General features: G+C 37.5%; 2 protein-coding genes across 2 annotated transcripts; one reads left to right on the top strand and one right to left on the bottom strand.

Moving 5' to 3' along the window:
- The first annotated feature begins 931 nt into the window (after positions 1-931).
- LOC103031770 (corticoliberin-1) lies at positions 932-4,195 on the top strand. The gene is made up of 2 exons (XM_007237645.3): positions 932-1,021; positions 2,183-4,195. Exon 2 carries the CDS (start codon positions 2,203-2,205, stop codon positions 2,659-2,661), a length of 459 nt encoding a protein of 152 aa, XP_007237707.3. The 5' UTR covers positions 932-1,021; positions 2,183-2,202; the 3' UTR covers positions 2,662-4,195.
- A 560-nt stretch (positions 4,196-4,755) lies between these two features.
- Positions 4,756-20,523, bottom strand: trim55a (tripartite motif containing 55a). The gene is made up of 10 exons (XM_007237634.4): positions 20,213-20,523; positions 13,746-13,918; positions 12,535-12,718; positions 11,861-11,956; positions 9,299-9,444; positions 8,983-9,070; positions 8,429-8,451; positions 8,211-8,335; positions 6,798-7,150; positions 4,756-5,055 (listed from the first exon to the last, which is right to left on the bottom strand). The coding sequence occupies exons 1-10, from the start codon at positions 20,330-20,332 to the stop codon at positions 4,957-4,959; spliced, it is 1,407 nt and encodes a 468-aa protein (XP_007237696.1). The 5' UTR covers positions 20,333-20,523; the 3' UTR covers positions 4,756-4,956.
- Positions 20,524-27,568: the final 7,045 nt, after the last annotated feature.

Genomic DNA, 27,568 nt, shown 5'->3' with positions numbered 1-27,568 from the left:
AATAGTTGAACCCTATACAGCACAAAAATATATCTACTAAAAAGAGCACCTTTGGGAAACTGTCTAGTAGAGGTGGCATATAAGGCACTTCATAACAGTGCTCGTTTTCTTTTGAAAAGACAGAAGGGCACCAATAAATTGTGTATAACATCATTTCACCAAATTTATTTTAACATAATTAAAGATTTAGGCAATAATAATAATAGGCAATATTACCAGAGGTTAAAGTAGCGTTGCCCCCAAATTCTTCCTTACATAAACTACAGAAATTAAAAAACATTAATGGGTAGCATACCAAGACATACAATATATTTTACATTTTTCACTTCTAAAATGCATGTTAGGGTACACTGTAAACCCAAACATTAGTTTGAATTCAAATAAATTGAGTCTGTTTCATAAAAATTAAATTAAAATGAACAACTGCAACCACAATTAAAGTACCATTCAAAAGTGTTTTGAACACTTTTTGGGTGTTTACACTTTCTTATGAAAAAAATGTCATAATCACAGAAGGACAACTAATCATGAGAATGTTTTGACTTGGTAGAGATGTTCCTAGTTTTAGGGGTTGTTCCAGATGTGGAAACTAAATCTACGGCCGTACCCTGTTTTATAAAGTCTCTTATAACACTTATTTATTTTTAGGACTGAAACAGACCCTACATGTTCTGCAAAAAGAATCAAACCAGAAAGTTTTAATATTTTTAAATGCAATAGAATCAATGCTTTGATCACTGGTCTGCTGTTTGGTGCGAATAAAAAATACAAAATCAAGATTGCGGCTGTAATCTGGTGTGCCCATTCGCGTGACGCCCCTACACGCAAAAGAGAGTCGGACATTTGCGGGGGTCCAATTTGGCACAACAGAGCGCGCATGCGCATGGAGCTGAACACTTGTTGGATATAAATCGGAGCGGCTTTCGCGCTGTAAGCGACGTTTCTGCTGCAGACTGAACTCCAGGCAGGAAGCCCTGTAAAAGCTAAGCAGCTGCGCGGGATTTGAGCAATTCGTTTTCAGGTAATTACCTCAGTGTATCTGTAAAATGATTGGATCAATATGTTTTAGTATGATTGAGTATATAAAAACAAGAGTTTAATAGTCAGAGTATTAGTAGCCTAACGGTTTATAAGCCTATTTACCGGTAGCAATCCCATCATTTTAAAACGGTTTAAAAAGACAAATAATAATCAAAGAGTCCTTAGATTAACGTGCTAGAGAAAACGTGTTTTTAAAATAGTCAAAGACGTTAGAGTGGTTATTGAGTTTATTAAGAAAAGAAGCTAAACTTTATGTAAAGTGCAAGTATATTTTAGCAACATTTATTTATCTTTAATGCTTTAAAACAACATTGAGCTAACGTTACATTGATTCAATGTTATGGGTTTATGTACCGTTTGTATTAGTTTTTGTTCTTATTTACTGTGTCTTTCTACTCTTAAAATGTAGACATTTAAATATTATTTTGTGGAAGATATATTTTCAATAATGATTTCTAAAAGGCTATTATTGTAATTTTAAGACCATTAAATGCCACTGACATAATAATATAAAATATCAAAACAAAGCAATTAGCCTATACCCTTTTAAAGACAACATATTAATTAGTCATAGATTGGGGAACTTTTTTCTTCACCCATGCACTGCAGTCCAGACTGTATGAAGTCGCAGTTATTGAAACATTTGTTATAGCACAACTATGCATAAGTATATGCAAGTATAAAACATTATTCACGGTTAAAGGCTACAAATTAATGTTTCAATTTGAGCTCTAACCGATACTTATGACAGAATGTTAAAAGTAGTTTCAATGTTGTTTTTCCATCACATACATTAAAAGATGTAACGCATCGTTACAAAAATGTTCTCTGCTATCAGGAAAGATAAGTATTAACAGTTTAATTTATATGTAGTAACTTTTATATTAGGTTTAGTTGCGGATCAAAGATGTTAGGGGTTAGGGACCACCAAGGGACCACTAATTCATAGGGGCCAAGAATTATTTCACCAGTTACAACATGTAGAAACGTGAAAAATCTTAAACAGTAAAATCTATTAAATTTATTTTGTAATAAAAGTTTTACCCATTCTTTTTCTTAAACAACTTAGGAAATGTTTTCAAATGTGGAAAACTTCCTAACGAGGTCGCGCGTGAGTAATTTCAGTTATTTCCATGTGCAGATTGCCCCGGACTTTCCTAAATGAAGCTGCACGTGCTGCTCGCGGGGACGGCTCTGCTCAGTGCGTTTCTCCCGCGCGGTGAATGTAAAGCGATCGACACGAGCGGCGTTTCTCCCACGACCCCGGACCTGCGGCGCGGCGCGCTCCCGATTCTCATGCGCGCGGGGGAGGAGGAGTACTTCATCAAGCTGGACAGCCCGCGCCCGAGCGCGCGCCTCTCACCGAACAGCGCCCCGCCGCGCGCGAGCTCCGTTAAGGGCGCGCTGCAGGTGCAGCTAGAGCAGGGGCTGCTGCGCGGGCGGGTCGCCGAGCTCACGGACAGCAGCGCGAGCGAGCGCGAGCGGCGCTCCGACGACGCGCCCATCTCTCTGGACCTGACCTTCCACCTGCTGCGCGAGGTGCTGCAGATGGCGCGAGCTGAACAATTAGCGCAGCAGGCGAGCAGCAACCGCAGAATGATGGAAATATTCGGTAAATAAAAGCTGCCCGAGATTTCTGCCTATTTTTAACAGCCTGTAATATATTTTCATTTATGCTACTATATAAGTATACGGAACATTATCATTATGTACTATCATTAAGTGTGTTTGTCACCTTACATGTGCTGTGTTCATTTGTTAAAAAAAGCCAAATAAACAGAAAACTGAAAAATGTCCAGCAGCTTTACATTGTCCACGACGAACTCTATTGTGAAAACTATTGTGCTGAAGTAACATAGAGTATACTATACATACTACTACTGCACCAAACATTGCCTGTGTGAAATCAACTTTGTTACAGTGATAATTTAACATTTTCAGTGTTTATTTCACACTACACATTTTTTGTGTAATACACAGATATTTTAGATTATTCAAAGTAGCACCTTTTGCTTTTTGCACCTCTTTTAATTTTCTCATTCAGCTTAATAGGTTAGAGTCACCCTCAGTTAATAGCTGTTCTAAACTTCAAGAGTTAATTACTTGAATTTCTTGCCCTCATAAAGTATTTGAGAGCATCAGTTGTGTTATGAGTTGGTTTACAGTGAATTGCTATATTTTAGTAATGTTCTAATTAATATTATGTCAAGAACTACTTAACTAAGTAAAAAAAATACTTTAAGAAGTGAAGGTCAGTCAATCAGAAAATGTTCAAGAACTTTGAAAGTATCCTCAAGTGCTGTTGCAAAGACCATCAAAAACATTATGATGAAACTGGCTCTCAACAGGACCGCCCCAAGAAAGGAAAAGTAAGAGTTGCCTGTGTTCATTAAGTTCATTAGAGTTCCCAGCCTCAAAAACCACTAGTTAACAGCTCCCCAGATAAGATCCACCTAAATGCTTCACAGAACATTTTGGTTTGTTTAACAGTTTACTTCATGATCCTTTATGTGTTCCTTCATAATCTGGATGAGTTCAGTATTCATTAACAATGTAAAAAAAAACTAGTACTGTATCTTGAATCAACTAATATTTGTTTATCTACACTGCCTGACCAAAAAAAGGTCACATACCTTTAGCTTTGATTGCGGCACACATTCACTGTGGCATTGTTTCAATAAGCTTCTGCAATGTCACAAGATTTATTTAAATCCAGTGTTGCATTAATTAATTTTTCACCAAGATCTTGCAGCAGCATTGATGATGGTAGAGTCTGACCACTGCACAAATCCTTCTCCAGCACATCCCAAAGATTCTCAATGAGGTTAAGATCTGGACTCTGTGGTGAACAATCCATGTGTGAAAATGATGATCTCATGCTCCCTGAATCACTCTTTTACAATTCCAGACCCATACATCCTGGAATTGTCATCTTGGAATATGGCCATATCATCAGGGAAGAAAAAAATCCATTGATGGAATAACCTGGTCTATATTCAGTATATTCAGGTAGTCAGCTGACCTCATTCTTTCAGCACATACTGTTGCTGAACCTAAACCTGCAGACCAACTGCAGCATCAACCCCACATCATTTACTTACTTAAATCCAGGTGCAGACTTTTTTTTGGGCCAAGCAGTGAATAATGCATTAAAACCATGTTGATCTCCATTTTATATTTGCGTTTGTACTGTAGGTTTTACATTGATTCAATGTCATGGTTTTACATATATTGTTTGTATTAAAACTTTACTTTCATTAAATACCTTAGCGTTCGTATTAATTTTTTATGCCTTTAACTGTGTCTTTTTGCAGTGTAAGGGACATTTAAATAATACAAATAATAATTAATTTAATAATTATTATACTTATTTGTGGTGATCATTGTTTGTGAGTGTTGTGAGTGTAGATTCAGAGCTCCAATCTTTTAAATCTTTCAAGTGAATGTTGATTCCTTGTCAGAATATCAACACATTTCCACCACATAATAAAGTTTATTTCATATTCCTTGCTATAATGGTGTCCATGACGAACTCATAATGCATTAGGTTAAAGTGACAAATATGAGACACTAATACCCAAATAAATTATCTTTGCCAGTGTGAGATCAACACTGTTAAGGTTAAACTAACACTGTACATCTTAAAACTAAACAATGTTAGTTTAATGTTAGTTTGTGTAGAAACCTTATAATAATAATAAAATGTACAGACTGTATGTTTTTGTAACATAATACTTTACTGCTACATACTTATGTTCACACATGTAAATTCATTTTAAGAAAAATAAACACAAACACACACAAAATACAGTCATAATGGAAATCCGTCACATAGTCTCTGCTGATTTTTCAATTACCAAGCAAAACACAGGGGAGTCCAGCATGGGCCAGCAGTCTGGTAGCAATCTAACAGTGTTATTTGGCTGTGTTGAGCCAAGAGAAGGAGAAAACATGGCGAGGTTGATCTTCCTCTGAGCTCAGAGCACTGCTGCCACCATGGAGGCTGGAGGAAGCCTAAAAGAAAAAAAAAGAGAGAGGGGAACATTATATCAAAAACCACCTGAAAATGTTCAGGGCTCGGTTTCCAGATAATTCTTAGAAATAGAGAAAGAGAAATTGTAGAGTAAGCATAGTTTTGAACACTCTTTGAAGAAAGCTATATGAAAAACTATCTTCGTCCAGAGACTTATTTAAGAATAATCTGAGGATGATTTCACACAAGCCTTTTTCCCTAGACCTGGCTGTGCTTGCTCCACAGGTTCAGTAGGTTAGGTCAAGCTTGAAAGCTGCTCCAAAAGACTAAACAATTAAACTTTGCTCATCAATATTCCTACATGCAAACATATCGCCTCTGATTGGCTAACAGCACTGTGGGGCATCGAGACAGACAACAGTTAGAAATGTTTTAAAATTAAGACATTTTTACACTAATAACAGTATTTGCAGTGTCATATGTTACTTTACAACATGTGTAATGCCCTGCTAAGTGCAGTTCAGCCACTAATCTAATCTAAGAGTCTCTGTAAAATGTGAAATCCACTGGAGATCCTATGTAAACCTATAGTTATTTACAAACAGGGGTGGGTAGTACAGGTTCAGAAAGTAAAAATGCACCACAGGGTTTGTTGGCTAAGCTGCAGCAGAGCTGTCCAGGCAGTTGGAACAAAACCTCAGGGTGAATTGTTACTTTTAACTAGTGTAAACAGAACTGTTTTAAACATAAACCTACCTATATCAGTTGTACTTTCTTTGGTGTTGTTCTATAGACAAATTCTAACCATTTGTTCCTTAGCTCAAAATCACTGGCCAAAGCATGTAACACTGTTATTTGCACAAATAACACAGGAACTAACTGCCATGTTGTTCCTAGCGCTGTTATCTCCTATCTGATGAGACCGTGTTGCTGCCCCGCTTCTGCGCTGCGTGTGGGCGGTCCCGAGCCAAGGCGGGCGAGCTCAGTGTTGTTAAGGTTAGATTAGATTAGAGGTTAGATTCGACAGAAAAGAGGGGTGCTTAACCTTTTTCACCATGCAACTCCCCTTTAAGGGTTAAAAAAATGTAGCAACCACCTCCTTCACCCTACATTTACACTGGCAATCTACATATGAAGCCATCCAATACTTCCAAGCTTTATTTATTTCCAAATTACCCTTAATTTGCGCAAAATGAATCATATCAAACAAAAAGTGGTTATAATCCTCTCTGTTGTTTTCAGAACCCACACTGCTGGGGATATGAGCGAAGTACGGTAGGAATCTAAGGTACCCAGAGCAGAAAATGAGGATCTCAGACCTCCTTTTTTCCGAAGAATTTGTTCAGGGTAACTTATCCTTTTCAGATCTTTTTCTGTGACCCCTTTAACAAAACAAACAAGTTAGCTGCCTACAATTAAGAAAATAATAATTATATAAGTTATATTATATAACTCAATGTGACGGTTGGGCCTGCATTGAGGCACAAAGGTGTTTCACAGGTTTTTCAGACATTTTGTGGAGAAAATACCCCTAATTAACATCATTCTCAAGACCCCTAGGAATTATGTCAGGAACCCCTTGGAGGTGGCAACCCCAAGGTTTGAAATATTTTCAAAGTTCATACCCAATATGGTTTTAATAGTGTAATAGTGTATAGAGCATTACTGGTTCATGTATAAAGCATGTTCTGCTTATGACGGATGTTTAGCAGTGTGTAGAACGTGTAGAATATTCACTGCTTTGAATGCAGCATTGCTTTTGGTTTCGTTTCGGTTTGTTTACCTCTGTTGCAGTACTGGCTGGAGGGTTGTGGGTGGGGCCAGAGGTGGGCGTGGCCGAGGGTGTACTCTGTGTTGCACTGGTGTTTGTGGTTTGGGCAGGACCTGGAGTAGGATGGGATAAAGGTGTGTTGAGTCCTGAGCTGGTTATTGGTGTTTGTGCGCGGGTCGGTACTGGAGTCTGCTCAGATTTGCTGGGTGTGGCAGGTGTGGAATCTGGACTGGTTGGGTTCTGGTGGGAAGGGGCAGGGTTTACTGCTCCAGATGCCTGAGCTGGAGACCTGTCCTGCACATTACCCTCTTCCTTATCATCGTCATCATCGTTTTCATCATCATCATCTCCAGCCTCATCCTCTTCTGCAAAGATGAAAGAGTGCACTGTTACTTTTTCAATGTATCAATGACACAGACCTACACTCACACACATACTTGGATTAAATCTCTCTCTCTCTATCTCTCTCTTTTTTCCTTTTTTGTTCCACTTGGCCAATCTAACAATTGATTATTTTACTTACACTTAAATAGGCATCATAAATTCTTAGTCTTAGAAGGAGAAAATGTGTGATTAAGTATGGTTAGGTTTGAGTGGAAACACACTTTGAGACTCTGCCTGCCTCTACAACCATAGCCCTGGAGAGCAGGTGGCAATGTGTTGGTGCTGTGGTGTATGTTTGTGGAAGTACTTGGAAAAGGTTAATGCATATTCCAGAATCATCCAGACATGCTGATAACTGTATAAAGTGCACATTGTTATTGACAATGAAGTGTGATATACTGCTTCGAAATGCACAAGTCTTATTTTATCTAATATTTTTTTTTATTTTGCATTTGAACCACAGGAAAGGTGGCTCAGTTTTGTTCTTCAGCTTTATTATGACCTTTCCTAAACATAGAGGACAGTGTAATACAGTATATGGAAATATTTGCATTCCATTGTATTCTAATGAATTTACTAAATGTGATATTATGCAGAATACCAGCTATCCCTACCTACCACCAAAGCTATTTTCCTCTTTTATATTAAACAAATCATAACACTCGTCTTACTGCACTTATGTCAGTGTTGTATTTTACAGTAATAAACATAAAAATATCTAACAGTACATGGAGCATTCTGAAAGTTGCACAACTCTTAACAAAAGGAAACCCAGCCTCTTTTTCCACCCACTGTACAGAAATCGTACCAAATTGTCTTTTTTGCACTATTATACACCTATATACAGGATGAGTCAAAAGTCGCAGGACTTTAATTTCAGAAAACAAACATGGCAGCATTTAAGATGGTGGTTATGTTTCAGATACAGCCTAAAAGGTAGGCCCCCTCACCCATTACATATTGGTGTATTCAGTTATGACATTTTCCAATTAAATTTGTTCTATGTTATATTGATATATATGTATACACACTCAAACATACCTCTGACAAAGTCAATATTGAGGATGGATGCCCTCTCCTGTCGGAAATTGGCTCTGAAATGATCCATATTCTCATAGCCACGCTCCAACTTCTCCAGATGAGAGGTGTTTCTTCCCTCCGCTATTCTGAGAGAAAAGAGAACAGGTTTACAAGTTAAAGACTTAAAATATTGTACCTATGCTCATGTATTTATGTTTAGTGCATCTGGGTATACTCACTTCTGCAGCAAGGGTTTGGTAGCCTGTTAGAGAAAGAGAAGACATAAAGACAGAGCACGAAGGAGATAAATGACTGCTTAATATATTATATAGTACAATATACACTATGTTGTTGCATTAAATTCATATCTAGTCGTTTTCAACCCAGGTTGGCCTTCCTGCAACGGGCCTGTGCGCATGAGTACATTTAGACTTGTGCTGTTGTGTTGCCAGCATCTGTGACTTATCCTGCTAGTGCCGGCACCATTGGCAGACGGCTGCACAATCTGCAGAAACTGTGTGAGTATATTCACATTGAATGGAATGGATGATCACAGGACACATAAGGAACCTCTACAGCTTGCAACCCCATACTGAGAGTCACTACTCCTGTATGTGTAGCTCAATAAATATTGCCCATATCAATTAATTTAATTCATTTTGCAATCATTTATCATTGCTTCAGGGTGCAACAATTCTTTTAATGATGAGTGTATTTATCTAAAGTAATAAATAAAGTGTGTCTGTGTGTATGTCTGTGTGTGTGTGTGTGTGTGTGTGTGTGTGTGTGTAACCTGTAGAAAGACGGCCATCTCTGGTTCCTCCATGGTTTGAATTCCTGTCTCCACCAGCTTGGTACTGTTGTCCAGGTGCTCTGTGTATCTGTATAGATCGATAGGCTGATTTGGTTTCAAACAACGTACAATAGTTATACAATCTGTGCGCATGTCTTTAAAAAAACTTTAAACACTACAAGCACAAAAAATGAGACAGAGATAAAAAAAACTTAAAAACCCTGGATTACAGTAAACAAGAGACACACAAGTACTTTGCAATTATGTAACAACTATAATTACCCTTCTGTGTGTATCTGTGTGTGTGTGTGTGTACCTGCGCTGTAGGCCTTTGATGTAATCCAGTTTCTCCTGCTGTTCTGAGGTGATTTTTAGAGTCAGTTCTCCTTTTCTCTCCTCCAGCAGTGCATACAGGTGATCAAATGATTCACACACATGGGACTTCTGCCTTCGCCCGTTCTCCTGCATACACAAACAGTTGCAGTTTTTACCCATTTCTAGTTTATTAGCTACATCTGATTTACGTTTTGAGCTGGGATTCTTTACACTCTTCACTGTGTGACCCCCTTTTTGAGGTAAAAAATATATCACTTTGTCCAAACACCAACAACCCCCCTTGCCCCCATCTCATGACCCTCCAGGGACTATGTTGGAACCTCCTTGAGGGTCGCAAAACCTCAGTTAAGGACCTCTGTATTGAGCCACTGGTTAACATGGTCTATCAACTGTACACAACATACCTATATAGGCACTGTAATATGTCCAGCTAATGCCTGCCATAAGTTGGTGTAGTTTACTGATCTGACTGATGTGAAGCAGCATCAGCTCATGTAGCAATTTTAATATTATGACTCTTTACAAGAGGATTCAGTGACTGGATCCAGTGACTAACTGATGTGCAGTAGCATCAACTCACATGTATGGATCCAGTGATGCACAGGGCATTCCAGGGCATACACAGAACACCAAATAAAGGCTTATATTACAGCATGGCAACGAGACTACAAAATGACGAAGCAAATTCAGTGGTATCGCTGTCCCACCTCTTTATCCTAAAACTAACACCACATTGAGCATTACAAGTCCTTCAAATCTAATTTATGAATTTTCTTGTACACTTTGTAGGGAACAAGTGTTTCTACACAATCCTTAGTCTCCAAATTTATCCAGCAATAGGAATGATCGATTATAGAACCGGGACTGTATCAAGCACAGTCGTGTTAATGGGCTTTAGCACTCTGTATATCACTGAATACTAACTTAATTAGAACTTCATGGTTGAAGGTTTACAGTTAGGGCATGTAACTCCTCTTTTTCCATGTACGTGTTAACTATCCTCAAGCCCTTTTCTGATCACAAGCACTGAAGGCTATTCTCAACATAGCAGTTGTAGGTAGGCTGAGGTATTAAAATACCAGAAACAATGTCACGCTGGAGTCACTGCAGTGCTGAAAATGATACATTACACAATCACATTTGTTGGTGGATGGTCATGAGTTCATATTCAATTTATTGTCAATGTATATTTATTTAGTGATGGACACTGCAGAGCATGATGTGTTTAGTCTGTCATTGTAAACCTTCTAAAAACTAAGAATGAGCAAACAAGCAGACATGCACAGAAAAATATATACCCTACATGAAAATGTGCTCTACTCATGCAGTCAGAATTAGCTTACTACAATATAAACTATATAGACAATAGGCACAGGGCAAGAATGTGAGTATACTCTATTCACAAACAAAATAATTTGGGAGAGGCTACAGTCAAAAACACAGTCACAATATTACGACCAGTTTTTAAATACTGTGTTCACTCACTGTTCACTTATCACTCATTATTGTTGGTCATTCTCTAGTGGTCTTTGTTGGCTGGATATTTCTGGTTGGTGGACTATTCTTTGTCCAGCTGTGACACTGAGGTTTTTAAACACTCTAGCAGCACTACTGTATCTGATCCACTCACTGTACCAGCACAACACACATTATAGTGCTGGGCAGTATGACAAAAGATTTAGATCGTGTTTTTTTTTTTAAGATTCTGGCAGTTTCACTGTATATCATTGTATTTTAGATAATTGCCTAACTGGGCAGATACAGTGTATCACAAAAGTTTTTAATGGGGCAACACTGACAAAATTACACTTAGGCACAATGAAAAGTATTCTGTGTGCATCTTATCTAACAGTGTAAATTTATTCTTCCCTCAAAATAACTCAATATATAGCCATTGATGTCTAAACCACCAGCAACAAAAGTTCCCAAAATATCCAAGAGTGGTACATCAGATTAACTTAGACAATTTGCACAATGCATGGACAAAACTAATGTGAATTAGATCTATAAATGTCATTTTTATCATTTCAGATTTGTTTGTGTTCATGGTGCACACTTCAGTTCTTCACTTTTATTACTACATTTCTATACTTGTTCTTATCAGCATCACAGGCCCCTACAGTAGAACCACGTAGAGCTCTATGACTCCCAATAAGAATAATAAGATTAATACAGTAGCTGAATAATTAACCTGGGGTTCTAAAGGAAGCACTCCTGTATTTTCCTCTGTCTCAAGTTTTCTGAGATGTCTCAGTGGACACACTGCACTGACTATAAACTATAATCAATAATAAATAATCTACAAAAGTACAATTGCAAAAGTATTTTGTTTAGTTAATATACTGCCGAGCACTGAACAGATACAGGGCTACCGTCTGTAGTTATAGAACTACAAAGTGTCCTATATGCTCAGTGGACCTGATAAGATGAATAGTGAGTGTAGAAACAAGAAGAATGTCATAATATTATGATTGGAGTCAGTAACATGGCATTAAACTGCTGGTAAAATCAAAGACACAAAAACACACAAAAACACACAAACCTCCACGGTTCTGCAGCTTTCCTCCATCAGGGTTATTATAGCCTGAATTCTGTCATTGTTTCCCACTAGCATTGCAACCCCTTCTGACAGTTCCACCTACACACACACACAAAACGTTACCAGAATGTTTAAAAACATTTAAAAAGACCAATATTAACATTATGGAAATGTTTAATGTAACGTTCCCAAAACGAAACATTAAAACATTGAAACAAGTGATGTTGCAGCAACGTTACTAGAATGTTTAAAAATGTTAAATACAAATGTTCTAAGAACATCCAGAAAGTTTTAAACATTGAATGCTCTAAGAGCGCTACCTACAACAATGTTCAGAAAACGTTCAACTAACTAAAATTGTTAACTGGGCACATTTAGATATAACGGATATTGTACCATTTGCTAAGACGGATTATTAAAAAATAAATTAAATGTGAATTACATGAGAAAGTTAAGAGAGAGTTTTCTGTGGAATTCCCTTGGGACGATTTGTAGGTCTACAGTAGCATAATGTATACAGGTTTTACTGTAAGAAGTCATTAATTATACAGTAGCCTTACAGTGTAAAGCTACAGACATTTGTTATAGTGTATACAGTATACAGAATATGAGTAGATAAGGTGTACATGTTGATGATGGAATGATGAAGGAAGAATATGGACAAAGAGTTGTGGTACCTTCTGGTTGTCGTACACAGTATTGAGTGGAGCCACTTCACAGGTCTGATGAGCTCCAAAAACTTTACACAGAGAGCAGGTGGGAACTGAACAGGTAACACAGTAAATATTAATCTTCTCTTCCTCGTGTACCTCGCACATCAACACACCAGGCTTCTGCTCTGGTTCCACCTTACTGCTGGTGCTGACAGGGACAGACAGAGAGTGAGAGTGAATAAACTTCAATCACAATCAGCTTAAAAATAAGTTAAAAATAAAAATACTCTTAAAAATCACGGTTCAGACATTGCACTTGGTTTTCTATTTTTTTCTCTTAAAAATCCTTTATTTGTCTTTAAAGGCATATGCATTAAACAGTTAATAATATAACCAAAGAAACATTTGTTTCTTAACATCACTGATGGTTATTATTATACATTTTAGTAGCACTGTGACTGTGCAAAACATCACTAAATGGAAGTAAATGACAGAACTACTTGGTTCAGTTTAACTTAGGGATCTAAATTGGCAAGAATTTGATGATATCACACAAATCTCTTACACCTTAGCCCATGGTTATCCTGTTTCCTCTTTTCTTGGTCTTTCTGTTTTTGTCCAGCTTACCTGTCTTCCCTAGTCTGTTGGACTTTCCTCCCATGTGCTCTTTAGCACATGGCTCTTTAATGTTGCTATCTTGTCTCCGCTCTAGCCCCACCCTGTCATTAGTGTTCACACCTGTGTGTAGTTTGTTCCCCAGCCCCCTTGCTATATTCCCCAGGTGTTCCTTGTTTCACTGGCTCAAGTTATTATACCCCATGTCTTCCTTTGTTCTGTATTAAGCTTAGTTTGACCCTCTGTGTAACTGGTTTTGTATTGTATTGTTATGTTTATTTTGTTTAATTAGCTCTAGTCAGGGCCACTTGTCAATCATTTCATTTCTTGGTACCACTTTAAAATAAGACTTCCTTTATAAAGAGTTTATAAATGGTTTACAATTAGTTTATTAATGGTTACTAATTAGGTTGTAAATGCCATAAATATCATTAATAATCATTTAGCGAAGCTACACATCATACTGCAACCAGCCAGCAGAGGCGCTAGACCTTCACTTTTGAAAGATGTGCACTCTCTATGCTTTATATAGTCACTGTGTCATTGGTGGGACAAGAAGAGATGTTTTTGACTGGATAGAGACTAATAGAGACTGAGTTTTGAGTATATGTCAGTTGTACCTGATGGTCTCTTGTTTGTACATGTCAATGATGTTCTCCACCAGAAGGTTCCGCTGCAGTCCATAAACACCATGCCGATCTAGAACTACTTCATGTCTGCAGGATGGGCAACGAAAACGACCACCAGAACCTACTGTAGAACCCCCACGTGTCGGCAGGTAGGGATTTGAGGCCTGCAAAATGATAAACAAAACACTTTTCTATGAAGGTTTATTCATGCATTCCTTACATTAAACTGGAAATCAAATACTCTTGTTAAGAGTAGGGGTGGCAATCAAATTGCATCACGTGATATGATATTATTACCATGCTTACCATCAATAAAGATAATATCACAATTGTGTGATTGGGAAACTTGATATGCCAAAAGACAATCTATAATACTTCACAGCATCTGTATTACTGAAGAGGATAAATTACTTTTAAATAAGTAAATACCAGGAATTATGGATTTGTTGGTGTCACTTTTACAGAATTCAACAACCAATATTCTTCACTGCAGGTTTAACCTATTAATTTGATTAGCGCAACCATGTGGAGTAATGCAGCAGTATCTTTAATAAGTCAAATTTAGGGCGTTTAGAACACCTAGGCTTTAATAAAAATATTCGTATTTGATGCAACGTGTCGATAATGTATCACAAAGGAAAACAAGGCGATATATTTTAGGATATCAATGTATCGCGATGTTGATATATCAGAATACCACTACTTAAACTGAGAAATATCATTACTGAGGTAAAATCCATCCCTTTTCATGTGGAGTATGCAGTTTACATGAGTACGTGAATAAGCAGATAACTGAGGTATTTCAATTATGAACAGATTTTTTAAAATGCACGTAAACACACACAGTGTTAGTTATCATTTTGAAATGAGTAGTTGCTCAGATTATAGTTCTACATAAAATACATAATACGCTCACTTCACAATATCAGATATAGTGATCTAGATGAACCAGGCGAACCAAAGGAACAGAACATGGAAAAGGACATTTCTTAAGAGCTTTTCGTCCCAGCCAGGATATGAGAATATGGCACTAACACTACTTCGAGTCTGTTTGGTACAGCTGTGCACCATATTTGTCCAACATGGATTCCAGTAATGATTTCTTTGTAGCAGAAGAACAAAGTGTGTAATGCTTTTATCTTGTTCCAGGGAGTGCTTTCTCCAAGCTCTCAGCTCATTGTACCTGTAGAGAGGCTGTGACAATTAGTCTATTTAAAGCCCTGATCAATTTACACTGCTCTTACTCAGCTTCCCTACACTAATGTCATACTCTACACACCCCTCATACAGCTAAATCCAGTTTAATACCGCACTTCAACACATCTGACACACCTACCACACTGCAACATCCAGTATACAACCCCATTTCCAAAAGAGTTGGGACACTGTATTTATGGTAATACAGTGATTTGCTAATCTCATTTATCCACATTTTATTCACAACACATTTTTCCATTTAAGGAAAACACCAACGCATTTAGAACGTGATGATATCGTTGCATGGTACAGCTTTAACTTGCATTTGTGGTTTGCACTGTAAACTGTTTTCACGGACAGTAATTTCTGGAAGTGTTTCTAAGCCCATGCAGTGATTTTCAGTACAGAGTCAGTAATGCTGTTTTTAATGCAGTGTCACCTGAGGGCCCAAAGATTACCAGCGTTCAGTATTGACCATCTGTTTTTTTTTTCTCCAGATTATCTGAATCCTATGATTGTATTATGTACTTTAGAAGGTCAGATATCCAAATTCTTTGCAATTTTACATTAATGAAATCAATTTCACTTTCAGTTTCACATTTTCTGAACATTTTCCACCACTTTAAAACAGTATTTCACAGATTGGTAAACCTCTGCCCACCTTAACTCCTAATAGATTCTCTAAAATTGCTTTTTTTATAACCAGTTATAAGAAATACGCAATGTTACAAAATGTTATTGTATACATCCATATGAAACAAACAATTATATTAATGTGTATCTACTTTGTACACAGTAACTTACCAAGACCCTGATTTTATATAAAATAATAATAGTAAAATAAAACGTAACGACAAAGATCTTTTTGTTTAGATGTTTCAGATCCTGACTGATGTGCTAAAAGAAACAGCATAGCCAGCTCAAACTGATTATTATAGACAGACTGACATTATAGGCAGACTGCTGTCCCAGTCCTGCTCCACAGACAGACACCGAAAGTCTTTTGTCCCTCAGGCCATAAGACTGTTCAACTCCTCTCAGCACAGCAAACTGAAGACTCTGTGACACTTTTTCATTCCGGCAATTCTGGCCACACATGGACACACCCCCATCTATGGACACACTCTCAGTCTTGCTGATGCCCATAACATTATTTTTACAGTTCTACCCTATTTTGCACTAGTAGTTTATTCACTAGTTCATTCATCTACTGTTTACGGATCTTTTGCACTGCTAAATTTAAATTTAAATTATTATATAACTGTATTTGCACTTTCTGTATGGCTGACATCAGTTATCCTCACTTTATGCACATCAACTGGTGTTCACTGTCTATTTTGTTCAACTTCACTACCTCCATTCTCCATTACACACACACTAAAGCCTGTACTTTTATACTTTTAATTTAATTATTTTTTTTATTTTATTGTATTTATATGTATCGTTATAATATATGTACTATACATACCTGCTGCTGGGCCAAGAATTTCCCCTCGGGGATCAATGAAGTATCTATCTATCTATCTAGACCAGTACAGAGTATGAATTAATTTAAATTTGATGGTTTAGCTGGTCTATAAGCATGATCAACATGACCAAGCTAGTCAACCAAGTCTGTCCAACGTAGGCCCAGCGACAAGCACTGGTCAGCACCCAACTTCAGTGTAGGCCCAATTTCAAACATGTCAGACATGTTTCCATTTCAGCTGAAGGACCAAAACAACACGACTGTTCTAACAGTTCTAAAGATAAGCTGCTGTAATCAGTTAAACTTTACTGTTTTTAAAAATAGCTGGATGTGTGTGGACAGGCCTGAACAAATACCTTGTCTGTGGGAACTATTATTATTTGTCGCACAAAGCCCCGCACATATTTGTCAACTACTTAATGATACTTGATTTTAAGAACAGCTTCAGACCCTAAATCTTCTCAAAACTATGGTAAAATAAAGTCTCGAGAGTTAGGCAGGTGTATTCATAATAATTTACTGTAATAAACTCCTGTGAGAGTTTTTAAAAGTTCGGACATCTAGAAACATTTACTTAGAACAGCCTATTTAACCTGTGAGTGTCCTTTAGCCTAAACATTAAAAAAACAAACAAACAATAGTACACTGCTCAAAAAAATAAAGGGAACACTCAAATAACACAATATAACTCCAAGTAAATCAAACTTCTGTGAAATTAAACTGTCCACTTAGGAAGCAACACTGATTGACAATCAATTTCACCTGCTGTTGTGCAAATGGAATAGACAACAGGTGGAAATTATTGGCAATTAGCAAGACACACTCAATAAAGGAGTGGTTCTGCAGGTGGGGACCACAGACCACTTCTCAGAACCTATGCTGTCTGGCTGATGTTTTGGTCAGTTTTGAATGTTGGTGGTGCTTTCACACTCGTGGTAGCATGAGACGGACTCTACAACCCACACAAGTGGCTCAGGTAGTACAGCTCATCCAGGATGGCACATCAATGCGAGCTGTGGCAAGAAGATTTGCTGTGTCTGTCAGCGTAGTGTCCAGAGGCTGGAGGCGCTACCAGGGGACAGGCCAGTACACCAGGAGACGTGGAGGAGGCCATAGGAGGGCAACAACCCAGCAGCAGGACCGCTACCTCCGCCTTTGTGCAACAAGGAACAGGAGGAGCACTGCCAGAGCCCTGCAAAATGACCTCCAGCAGGCCACAAATGTGCATGTGTCTGCACAAACGGTTAGAAACCGACTCCATGAGGATGGTATGAGGGCCCGACGTCCACAGATGGGGGTTGTGCTCACAGCCCAACACCGTGCAGGACGCTTGGCATTTGCCAGAGAACACCAGGATTGGCAAATTCGCCACTGGCGCCTTGTGCTCTTCACAGATGAAAGCAGGTTCACACTGAGCACATGACAGACGTGACAGAGTCTGGAGACGCCGTGGAGAGCGGTCTGCTGCCTGCAACATCCTTCAGCATGACCGGTTTGGCAGTGGGTCAGTAATGGTGTGGGGTGGCATTTCTTTGGAGGGCCGCACAGCCCTCCATGTGCTCACCAGAGGTAGCCTGACTGCCATTAGGTACCGAGATGAGATCCTCAGACCCCTTGTGAGACCATATGCTGGTGCGGTTGGCCCTGGGTTCCTCCTAATGCAGGACAATGCTAGACCTCATGTGGCTGGAGTGTGTCAGCAGTTCCTGCAAGATGAAGGCATTGAAGCTATGGATTGGCCCGCCCGTTCCCCAGACCTGAATCCGATTGAGCACATCTGGGACATCATGTCTCGCTCCATCCACCAACGTCACGTTGCACCACAGACTGTCCAGGAGTTGGCGGATGCTTTAGTCCAGGTCTGGGAGGAGATCCCTCAGGAGACCATCCGCCACCTCATCAGGAGCATGCCCAGGCGTTGTAGGGAGGTCATACAGGCACGTGGAGGCCACACACAATACTGAGCCTGATTTTGACTTGTTTTAAGGACATTACATTAAAGTTGGATCAGCCTGTAGTGTGTTTTTTCACTTTAATTTTGTGTGTGGCTCCAAATCCAGGCCTCCATTGGTTAATAAATTTGATTTCCATTGATGATTTTTGTGTGATTTTGTTGTCAGCACATTCAACTTTGTACAGAACAAAGTATTCATTGAGAATATTTCATTCATTCAGATCTAGGATGTGTTATTTGAGTGTTCCCTTTATTTTTTTGAGCAGTGTATATTCAAACTTCTGACTACTTTCTGTAATAACTACACAACATAATACTTGTACTTTTACTTTCAGTACTTAAGTAGTACATTTTACAATAAACTAGTTTATGACTTCCACTTAAGTGTGGTGCTTAAAGAACATTTACACTTCTACTTAAGTCACTTTTCATAGAGCACTTGTACTGAATCTGGGTCTCCAGTACTGTAGCTACACACGTCTGGTGCTAATCGGTCGTTGACGGTTATCGGCATCATGGTGGGGTTTTATGTGAGCGGGCACCACGCTGAAGGCATCCTGTTATTTTTTATAACATTCCCTTATAATGGCACGCTAATGCAGGCTGATTTTTTGTATTCTTAAGTAGCCAATGCTAATGCTAACATTACATACATGCAATGTTTGGATTAGCTAGGCTAGCATGCACACACTCCTGCTGTAAATAAAATAATATCTGTAGTTAATACCCAGGAAACATAACGAGGCTATATGCAGCAGAAACATAATTTCAGCTTGTTTGTGTCAGGTTGTATTTATCAGTGTTGTTAACAGATTATTACAAATAATTAATATAAAATAGAGTCTCTGGTAAACTCTCTCAGCTCACCTGGAATTTTTTTATACAAATTTTATTTTGTGTATATAATATTTTCCTAAAATATTATTTCTTTTTGGGGTCAAATAAAAGGTCATCAAAAATATACAATATATATTGGTCTTTGAATTTTCAAGTCTAAAAAAAAAGTATCCAAAAAGACCGGAAAAATACACAATAAAAAAAAAAGTGTTTAATGAATTCAGTATCTTCTTTACAGAAAACAAGTACGTCACTTACATCACAGCAGTTATTTTATGTTGTTATTGAGAATATGTTTGTAAGGAAGAGTCCAAATTAAACTGAACACTTAAATGCTACTAAAGGAATAGATTTATGAGATGATAGCTTCCTGAAAAAAAATACTGTCACACTTCTTATATACCATATCAACCCCATTTTAAGATTAAGAATAAAGTCATTATTTTAAGAAGATATATATCATGAATATTGTAATTTCAAAAAAGTTAGCAAAGAATACCATCAGGAATATAATCACATACCCATTTCTAATCACATAATTTAATCTGATGCTTCCGAATTTGTTGCAGAATTCAGATTAAGAAATAAAACTATGATTCAATCTCAAAGCTAAAAGAATGATGCTTCTATTCTCCACATATGTGACTCCAAAGGACTAAAAGACCCTAAAGGAAATAAAAGGACCCATAAGTATTTGTTGATCTTTGTTTTCTCTTGACATACTTTTTTACATATGTTTGCATGTTGTGATTAATAAAAAAAATAATACACATGGTTATTATTAGATAAACACACGTGACTGTCAAAGACTGATACAGGAACTGATTGCTCCATATGAACTCATTCGTTTCTGGACTGACTCTCTAGCGCCCTCTAGTGTCTAAGCTAAACCCAGATCAGATTTTTCAGCGTGTATTATTTCTTCTCCTCTATATTAGAGATTCTCTCACCTGTGCTTCACAGGTAAATGTGTAAATCAAGGTCTGAGAGCGGCTGCTGTACCTGGAATATGTCGTTGGCGCACTTGCGGCAGAGGTTGTGCTGGCAGGGGAGGATCACCACCGGCTTGGTGAACATCTCCAGGCAGATGGGGCAGATCAGCTGCTTCTCCAGGTTGTCCATGGCTCCTCTCTGCTCTCTCGGGCTGTAGAGCGGCTCAGGCGCTGCGGTTTCTCCTGATTTCACCGGTAAACTGTTGTTTTACCTCATTAGCGGCGGCCGCGTGTCTGTTCGTGGTGAATCCGGTAACCCGGGGAGGAATGTCGAGGCCCGGAGCCCGTGCTCTCCATGCGCGCGCGCACCGAGCCCAGGCTGTTTTTAGCCCGCGCGCGTCAGGGGTCTGTCATGTGCACATGCCCATATATGAAAATGTCAGCGCTCGAGACCGGACAGCTGTCTGACCCGCGGTGCGATCTGTGGCCCCGACCCGTGTGAACGTCTGGAGCCTGATAACAACATTTAGCCTACACCAACATTTAAAATACACACCAAACATATAGCAGCAGTATGAACTGAATAAACCTTAATGTTTTGGTTGCATTACAATTCTAAAAGTTGATGTATCCCCTGGTATATTTTGCGGTTTACTTTTATTAGTATATATACTTAACGTTTCTCATTTTTATTACATTTTGTTCAAATTAAATGCAGAACATGTTAGCTAGCTCTCTGCTAACCCTAGTTCTCTTCCTGATAATGTAGCTAACTCGCCACTAACATTAAATTAGCCTGTATCAAATTAACATTAATTAAACATTAAATTTACAGTTAATTAGCTTGCCGCTAATGTTAGCTAGCTCCACGCTAACCTTGGTTCTCTCCCCAGAAACTTGCCACTAATGTTAGTATGTGCTTTCCCACCAATGCACCGACTAAATTTTTAATTTAAGACATTTTAAGACTTTTTAAGGACCTGCGGGAACCCTGCATCAGATATTTTAATGTAAATAAAAGACTGAATGTAAGGAATGTAAAATGCAATCATATTTATACTAGTGGTGTCAGTTAAAATACTAGGGACCAATGTGTGGTGCTAAAATAAAGAATTCAAGATAAATTAATGCTTGAAATTCAGAAATCTTTACAATCAAGCCTAGATGTTTTTACATTTACATTTAAATATCTACTGTAAAAATTTAATCTTGAAAAAAACAAGTCCAATTAATCTCACTTAACCACAGAATACAGTTGTGATAATATATGTGATTAGATGATTATATATTGGTGGTGTGTGATATATAATTTTAAATGTTTTAAAATGTGTAAATGCTTTTTATACGGTTAAAATGCTGAGCATAAAGTTCATGGGTTAAAATGGTGTATAGAAAATGTTAAAATACTAAGTATGAGACTGTGTTTTCATTGGGTGTAATTATCTGTCACTCAACATTTCTTGTTGGAGTCTGCCTCTCCTGATTTTTTTAAGAAGGTAGAGGAGGAGGAGGAATTGAGAGCAGGAGTAGTAATTGGGGAAATGTGACAGCTGATTCCTTTTAATAGGATATTGACTACTGACAAACTGAGCCAACGACAATGCTCGCTTTGAGCTCTACTAATACTGCTAAGACAATCAAAGCCGCTGAAAACAGACAGATAGTAATCCTTTTAATTGTGTTAAATGAGGATGTTTAAACTCCTGCTATTGCAGAGAAAATACTACATTTTTAAAACGATGTGAAATATTTGCCTGTCAAAAAAAGGAAGCCTTGAGTTATTTATTTTATTTTCTTTATTTTCTTTATTCTTAATGATGAAGGATATTCTGATGTTCTACAACTGTTTTTATAAAGTTGTATTATTTCTACACATACACAATAAAAAATGAATCAATAAATAATTATTTTAATAAAAAACATGTGCTTTGTAAGCATGGGCACAATGATGTCACTCCAAATTCTTTTCTGTGTAGAACACTGTGGTGTATCATTTGCTGGAAGATGCTTCAGGGAGGATTTTAAGCAGCTTCTTTTGTCTCCTACGGTATTCAGACAGGCAGCAAGATGCCGCACAAAATTAGTTTATGGGTCACGGAGAAGAGGAGGAGGACTGGTAAGAAAAATTATGTAGTAATTTCTGTGTGTGCGCTGGAGTCCAGAAATGTTTGCTACTACTTCTCTCCTCCTCCTTTCCTCTAGCTTTAGAAGTAGGTGAAGGAATGGAGAGAAGAGGCAGTAATTGGGGGAAATTTGACAACTGATCTCTTGAAATAGGATGTTGACTACTGATGAACTGAGCCAATCACAATGCTTGCTTTTAGCTCACCAAACACTGCCCAGCCAATCACAGCTGCTGCAAGCTGCCTTCTTTTTAACTGAGTTATGCCAACCTTACACCAAACGAGCTAACCAAACAAGCGATTTCACTGTTGCAGACATATTTCCAAATCATGAGAGTCTTGCTAGAGTAGAGTTATGGTTGCGTCATCTCAATCGTTCGGTCTAAGGTGGTTAGGATTGAAGGTTTAGGTCTTTTTCATGTCCTGCCGTTCAAATAAAATCAACCGTGTTTAATATTATATTTAAATATAATATATAATAAAATATTATATTTAAAGTCTTGAGACTTGGCTCATGCAAATAGTGACGTGAACAATGTCAACAACCAATAGGAGAGCTACAGGAAGCTGCAAGGCAAGTAGTCTGTGACTAAAAAGTACACTAGTCTGTCAGTGTGTCCCAATTCAGGGGCGGCATCCTTCGAAGGACTCATTTGAAGGCTGATTACGTCACAGCAGTGCAACTAGGCTGTCTCATTTTGAAGGCTCCTTCAAATGCGGCCAATGAATGCGCCCTTCTTTTCCATGTAAACATAGTATTCACTGGATGCATCCTTTACAGCCCATGCTATCCCAAAATTCATTGCGTGCCAGCTTATTTCAGCAAATAAAATGGCGGCGTCAGCACAGGAGTCAGCTGTATTATGTAGTATTATGTAGTTTATAGATATATAAATACTTGTATACTTTTAGTTAATTTAGTTTTTATATATAAGTATTGTTTAGTTATATATGTCTATAAACTACACAATGCTATAAACTGTCTCATTTGTAACCCCGCCCCCTCGTTACCTTCACAGGTGTTCCTTGTGTGTGCCTGTGTATAAATACACAGTTTGTTTTCTGTTTGCTTTTTGTTTGACCCTGTCCCGTTTGAGCCTGTCTGGATGTTTTTTATGGATGTTTCTTGAGCCTCTGTCCTGCTGTGGTTTGTCTACAGTGTTTTTTTGTATTTTGAAATGTTTTATAATTTTTACACAGTCACAAAATTCAATAAATAAATAAATTCCTAATTTAATTAATAATAAACCCAAACCATCCATCACATGGACTGTGAATCTGAGCCTCCACTATCAGACTCAGCAACAGCTTCTTCCACAAATTCAACAGACTTCTCAACACACAGAGACAGAGACTGTCTCTATCCCTATCAGTTATAGTTCTATGTTGCACATTTATTTCACGTTTGCACTTTATGTTTGTCTATTGTACTGTTGTTCCATGTTGCACCATGGTTCCAGAGGAACGTGATTTCGTTGCACTGTCTAACTAATATAAGACTCTTGACTTGAGTTGACTTAATATTCTTCAATTAATTGTGAATTTGTCCTTTAGTAAAAATCATGCTTTTGTGTAGATGAGGACAAGACTGGAAATATCTGCAGTGTAACTGAGACCTTAATACTTTTGTTATTATGTCTAAATTGTAAGTTAATTTAATTTATGTTTTAAGTTATATCAATTGCTTATCACAATAATTTTATATTGAATTTATGGTCAGGTGAATAAAACATATTTGTAATTAGTTTTCCTTTTGATTTCAGTAAAATAAAAAAGGCGAAAACTGCAGTTGTGGCCACTAGATGTAGCACAACGTAACATTTGTGATTGAGCAAGAGATCATCAAGCTGCAGAACCCCACTCTGCACCCTGGTCCAGTTTATTCTGGGTTATATAGTCTGGCAATGTCCAGCTCCAGCACTGGAGGACACAGTATAAAGATCTGCCCTCAGTCAGGCAGAGCTTTACTGTAAATAGGACACAGGTTCAGATTCAGGCCCCTGGGCTCCATTCAGCACTATGGATCATTTAGAGTTCTAACTAGAAGAGGAGGCATGGCATCGTTTATGTCCTCATTTGTTCCCAGTGTGGAGGCCACATTACATCTCTTTCTTTGTCTCTCTCTTTTTGCATTCGTTTATAGGCAGTATACCAGTTAAAAGTTTGGACACACCTTCTTATTCAATAATTTTATTTATTTATTTATTTATTTATTTAATGTATTTTCTACATTGTAGATTAATATTAAAGACATGAAAACATGAATTAAGAGACACATATGGAATTAAATAGTAAACAGTAAAAAAGTGTTAGTCCTCCACAATCCCCTGATCTAAACTTGATCAACTGAGATGATGATTTGAGGTGATTTTTGATGAGCTGGAATTTTACAGCATGAAGGAAAAGTAGCAACTATTTTTCAGCACCTCCAGGAACTCCTTCAAGACACTGAAAAAACTATTCAAATTGACTCTCCCTCATGAAGACACTGAGATTAAAATACAAATACAAATTTACATGAATACACCTCATTTCCAGACCCATTTACCACGCCCATCAGTGTAGATTTATTTCTAAACTCAGATGCTATTTTAACGCCGCAGGTGCATGCGTGAAAATAGACTGTTGATGGGGTGTAAGGTAGCAAAGAGCATCGTGAAATGGCTTGCGCAGGGTGTGCGAAAGGGCACCTTCAATTACACAGCTACATAGCTATATGAGAAGTCACAGCATTAATAAAATCACTGTAAAAATACAAGTCTGTGTGTTGGTGGTTGAATAAATTGGTGGACAAATGGATTGATGAATGGAAACAGCCTTAGGGACACACACTGTCAGTTTGATGCTTTGGTGCTTTGAACTGTCAACACTGACAATATCCTTGAGCATGTGTGTGTGTGTTGTGTGTGTGTGTGTGTGAGAGTGAGTGAGAGAAGGGGGATTCTTGCCTCAGGTGATTCAGGAGTTTCAGACGAACAGGTTTAGAGTGCTGACGTTAGCAAATAATGCCACTCCTACCATTCACACAGATAATTATTACAGCAATGAAAAGCAAATCAATTACTATACAACACTGCACACACGCAACAGACGACATTGTGATAGAATCTGCATCTCCACCTTTTTTATGAGACAGGTGATGTGTAACTGTTGAAAATAACTTCATGTGCTATGATAACTATGAACATGTGGTGATAGATTTATCTTGCACATGCCTTCCAAAAACCAGACTAACCCGTTTCTGCAAACAATCAGAGAGTGTAGCAGTGCACATGCCAGACTCACACGCATATCTTTAATTTTACTGAATCCAAAGTTCAGTCACCTTATGCCACTGGAGGACTCAGACTGTTTGAAGAGCACTTACTGCACCACCACGGCCTGTGCATTCTAGAAGAGGTGTGGCTAAAACAAACAAACATAAACATACATGGTGCATTGCCCACGCAAGGAAATGCTAAATTAATTTGTAAAAAAATACATGAATTAAAGTTGTAGCGGAAAATACCCCTATAATATTCATACATTTTTACAGAATTAATTTTCGTGCTTACCAGTCGACTTATCATAACTTTCAAAATGGCGGTGACTGGAGAACTACCTGAAGATACTGTGTGTATAAACAGTGTTTTAATAAACTTTCTGTGCTGTATCAAAGGTCATAGTGCCTTGTTTTAAATATCAGGGCCCTCAGAATTCTACCAATGATGTCTGAAGCCACTTTTAGCATGTTAATGGTGTAAAAATAGTGATTTCTTTGCAAGGGTAGCGCTAAGTCTGTTGGGAGCCTCAGCTAAAAGCCCTGTAATTTGGAATGCTGGGGATGAATGGAGGTGGACTATTTGACAAAGTTCCTACTCATTATCATGTTTCACTACAACACTAGTCCATTTCACACCAGATTTCTCCTTTAAAGGTCTGTTAGTAAAATTACCCATTAGTCCATTTATTTTTTACTCCAGGATTACACTAAACGATTAAACATTCATGTATATAGTAGCACAAAAAATATAACAAAAGTATATTAAATTCTATTTAAATATTTAAATTTTAGAAGGTGTAAAACCTCCTTATTTCATTTTGTCCACTTAGGATAGTTAAAAAATCATATTGTCATATATTTTGTCATTTTTCTAGTTTCTCATTTCTTGAAAAATTAAAAAAATTATCCATTTTATTTACACCTTGCAAACAAAGGAATTTGGATTGTACCTTCATATTTTTGTTACAAGAAAACCAAGAAAGGACTTTTTTTATTTTTCCTGAAATTCTGCTTGCGGAAGGCAGAAATGAAAATCTAAAAATTGGGGAAAAAAATAGGAAAACCCATTTCTTATTCACTATACCAAATAGAAAACATGAAATAAAGAAGTTTAACACCCAATTTTCTCTTTGGTCAAAAAATTGAACTGATAAACACTGATTACACTGTTTCAGTATAATATTCCTGAATGATAGAGGAAGAAAATATTCTTATTAATGATATTACTATGTAGGAATTGGAGGTTAACTGAATTAATAGATTAATGTAATTACTGGTTTTATGCGATTTTCAAAATGGAATAATCGAGATTGCACATCTTTACATATAGAAGCTGCAGAGGGAATCTCAGAAGATAGACTTGTGCTTCTGCCTGAAACCTGTAATGAATGTTTTATGTGGCAGTGATTTTCATGTTTTACACTTTTTTCTTAACTGAAATTTATGGATCTTGTATTTGCACTGTGTTTAATATGTAACATGTGAGGCTGAAGGGGAATGCTTACTTTTTGTGAAAAATAACATAAAAATATAAAAAAATGTAGTTTTAAAATCACTTTAAATAGTGCTGTTTGTTTACAAATAAAAACCTTAAAATCATAATTGAGGATCGCTCATATATATGGAAGCCCATTTCCACCACTTGGAAAAAATAAGGGTCCTCCACTAAGTCATAATTATGAAATGCTAAGTCATAATTATGTGACAGTAAGTCATAATTATGATTATATGATTATGATTATAAGATGGTACATCATAATTTTGAGAGTAAGTTATAATTATGAGATAGTAAGTCATAATTATGAGATAGTAAGTCATACTTATGAGATACTAAGTCTGGTGGAATTATCTTTTAATAATTTCTTACTGGAGGACCCTTACTCTTTTTTTAGCAAGTGGTGGAAATGGGCTTCCATACATATATTAGTTTTTTTTTTTTTTTTACAGTATCATCCAGCTTTATTACTATGCTGTTGTGATCATCCCTGCAGTCTATTTGGTTTATAACTGATATAATAAATAATAGATCTGGGCAGACTTT

This window comes from Astyanax mexicanus, chromosome 4, assembly GCF_023375975.1.
Source record: "Astyanax mexicanus isolate ESR-SI-001 chromosome 4, AstMex3_surface, whole genome shotgun sequence".
Taxonomy (NCBI): domain Eukaryota; kingdom Metazoa; phylum Chordata; class Actinopteri; order Characiformes; family Acestrorhamphidae; genus Astyanax; species Astyanax mexicanus.
This window is presented reverse-complemented; position numbering and strand designations above follow the sequence as displayed.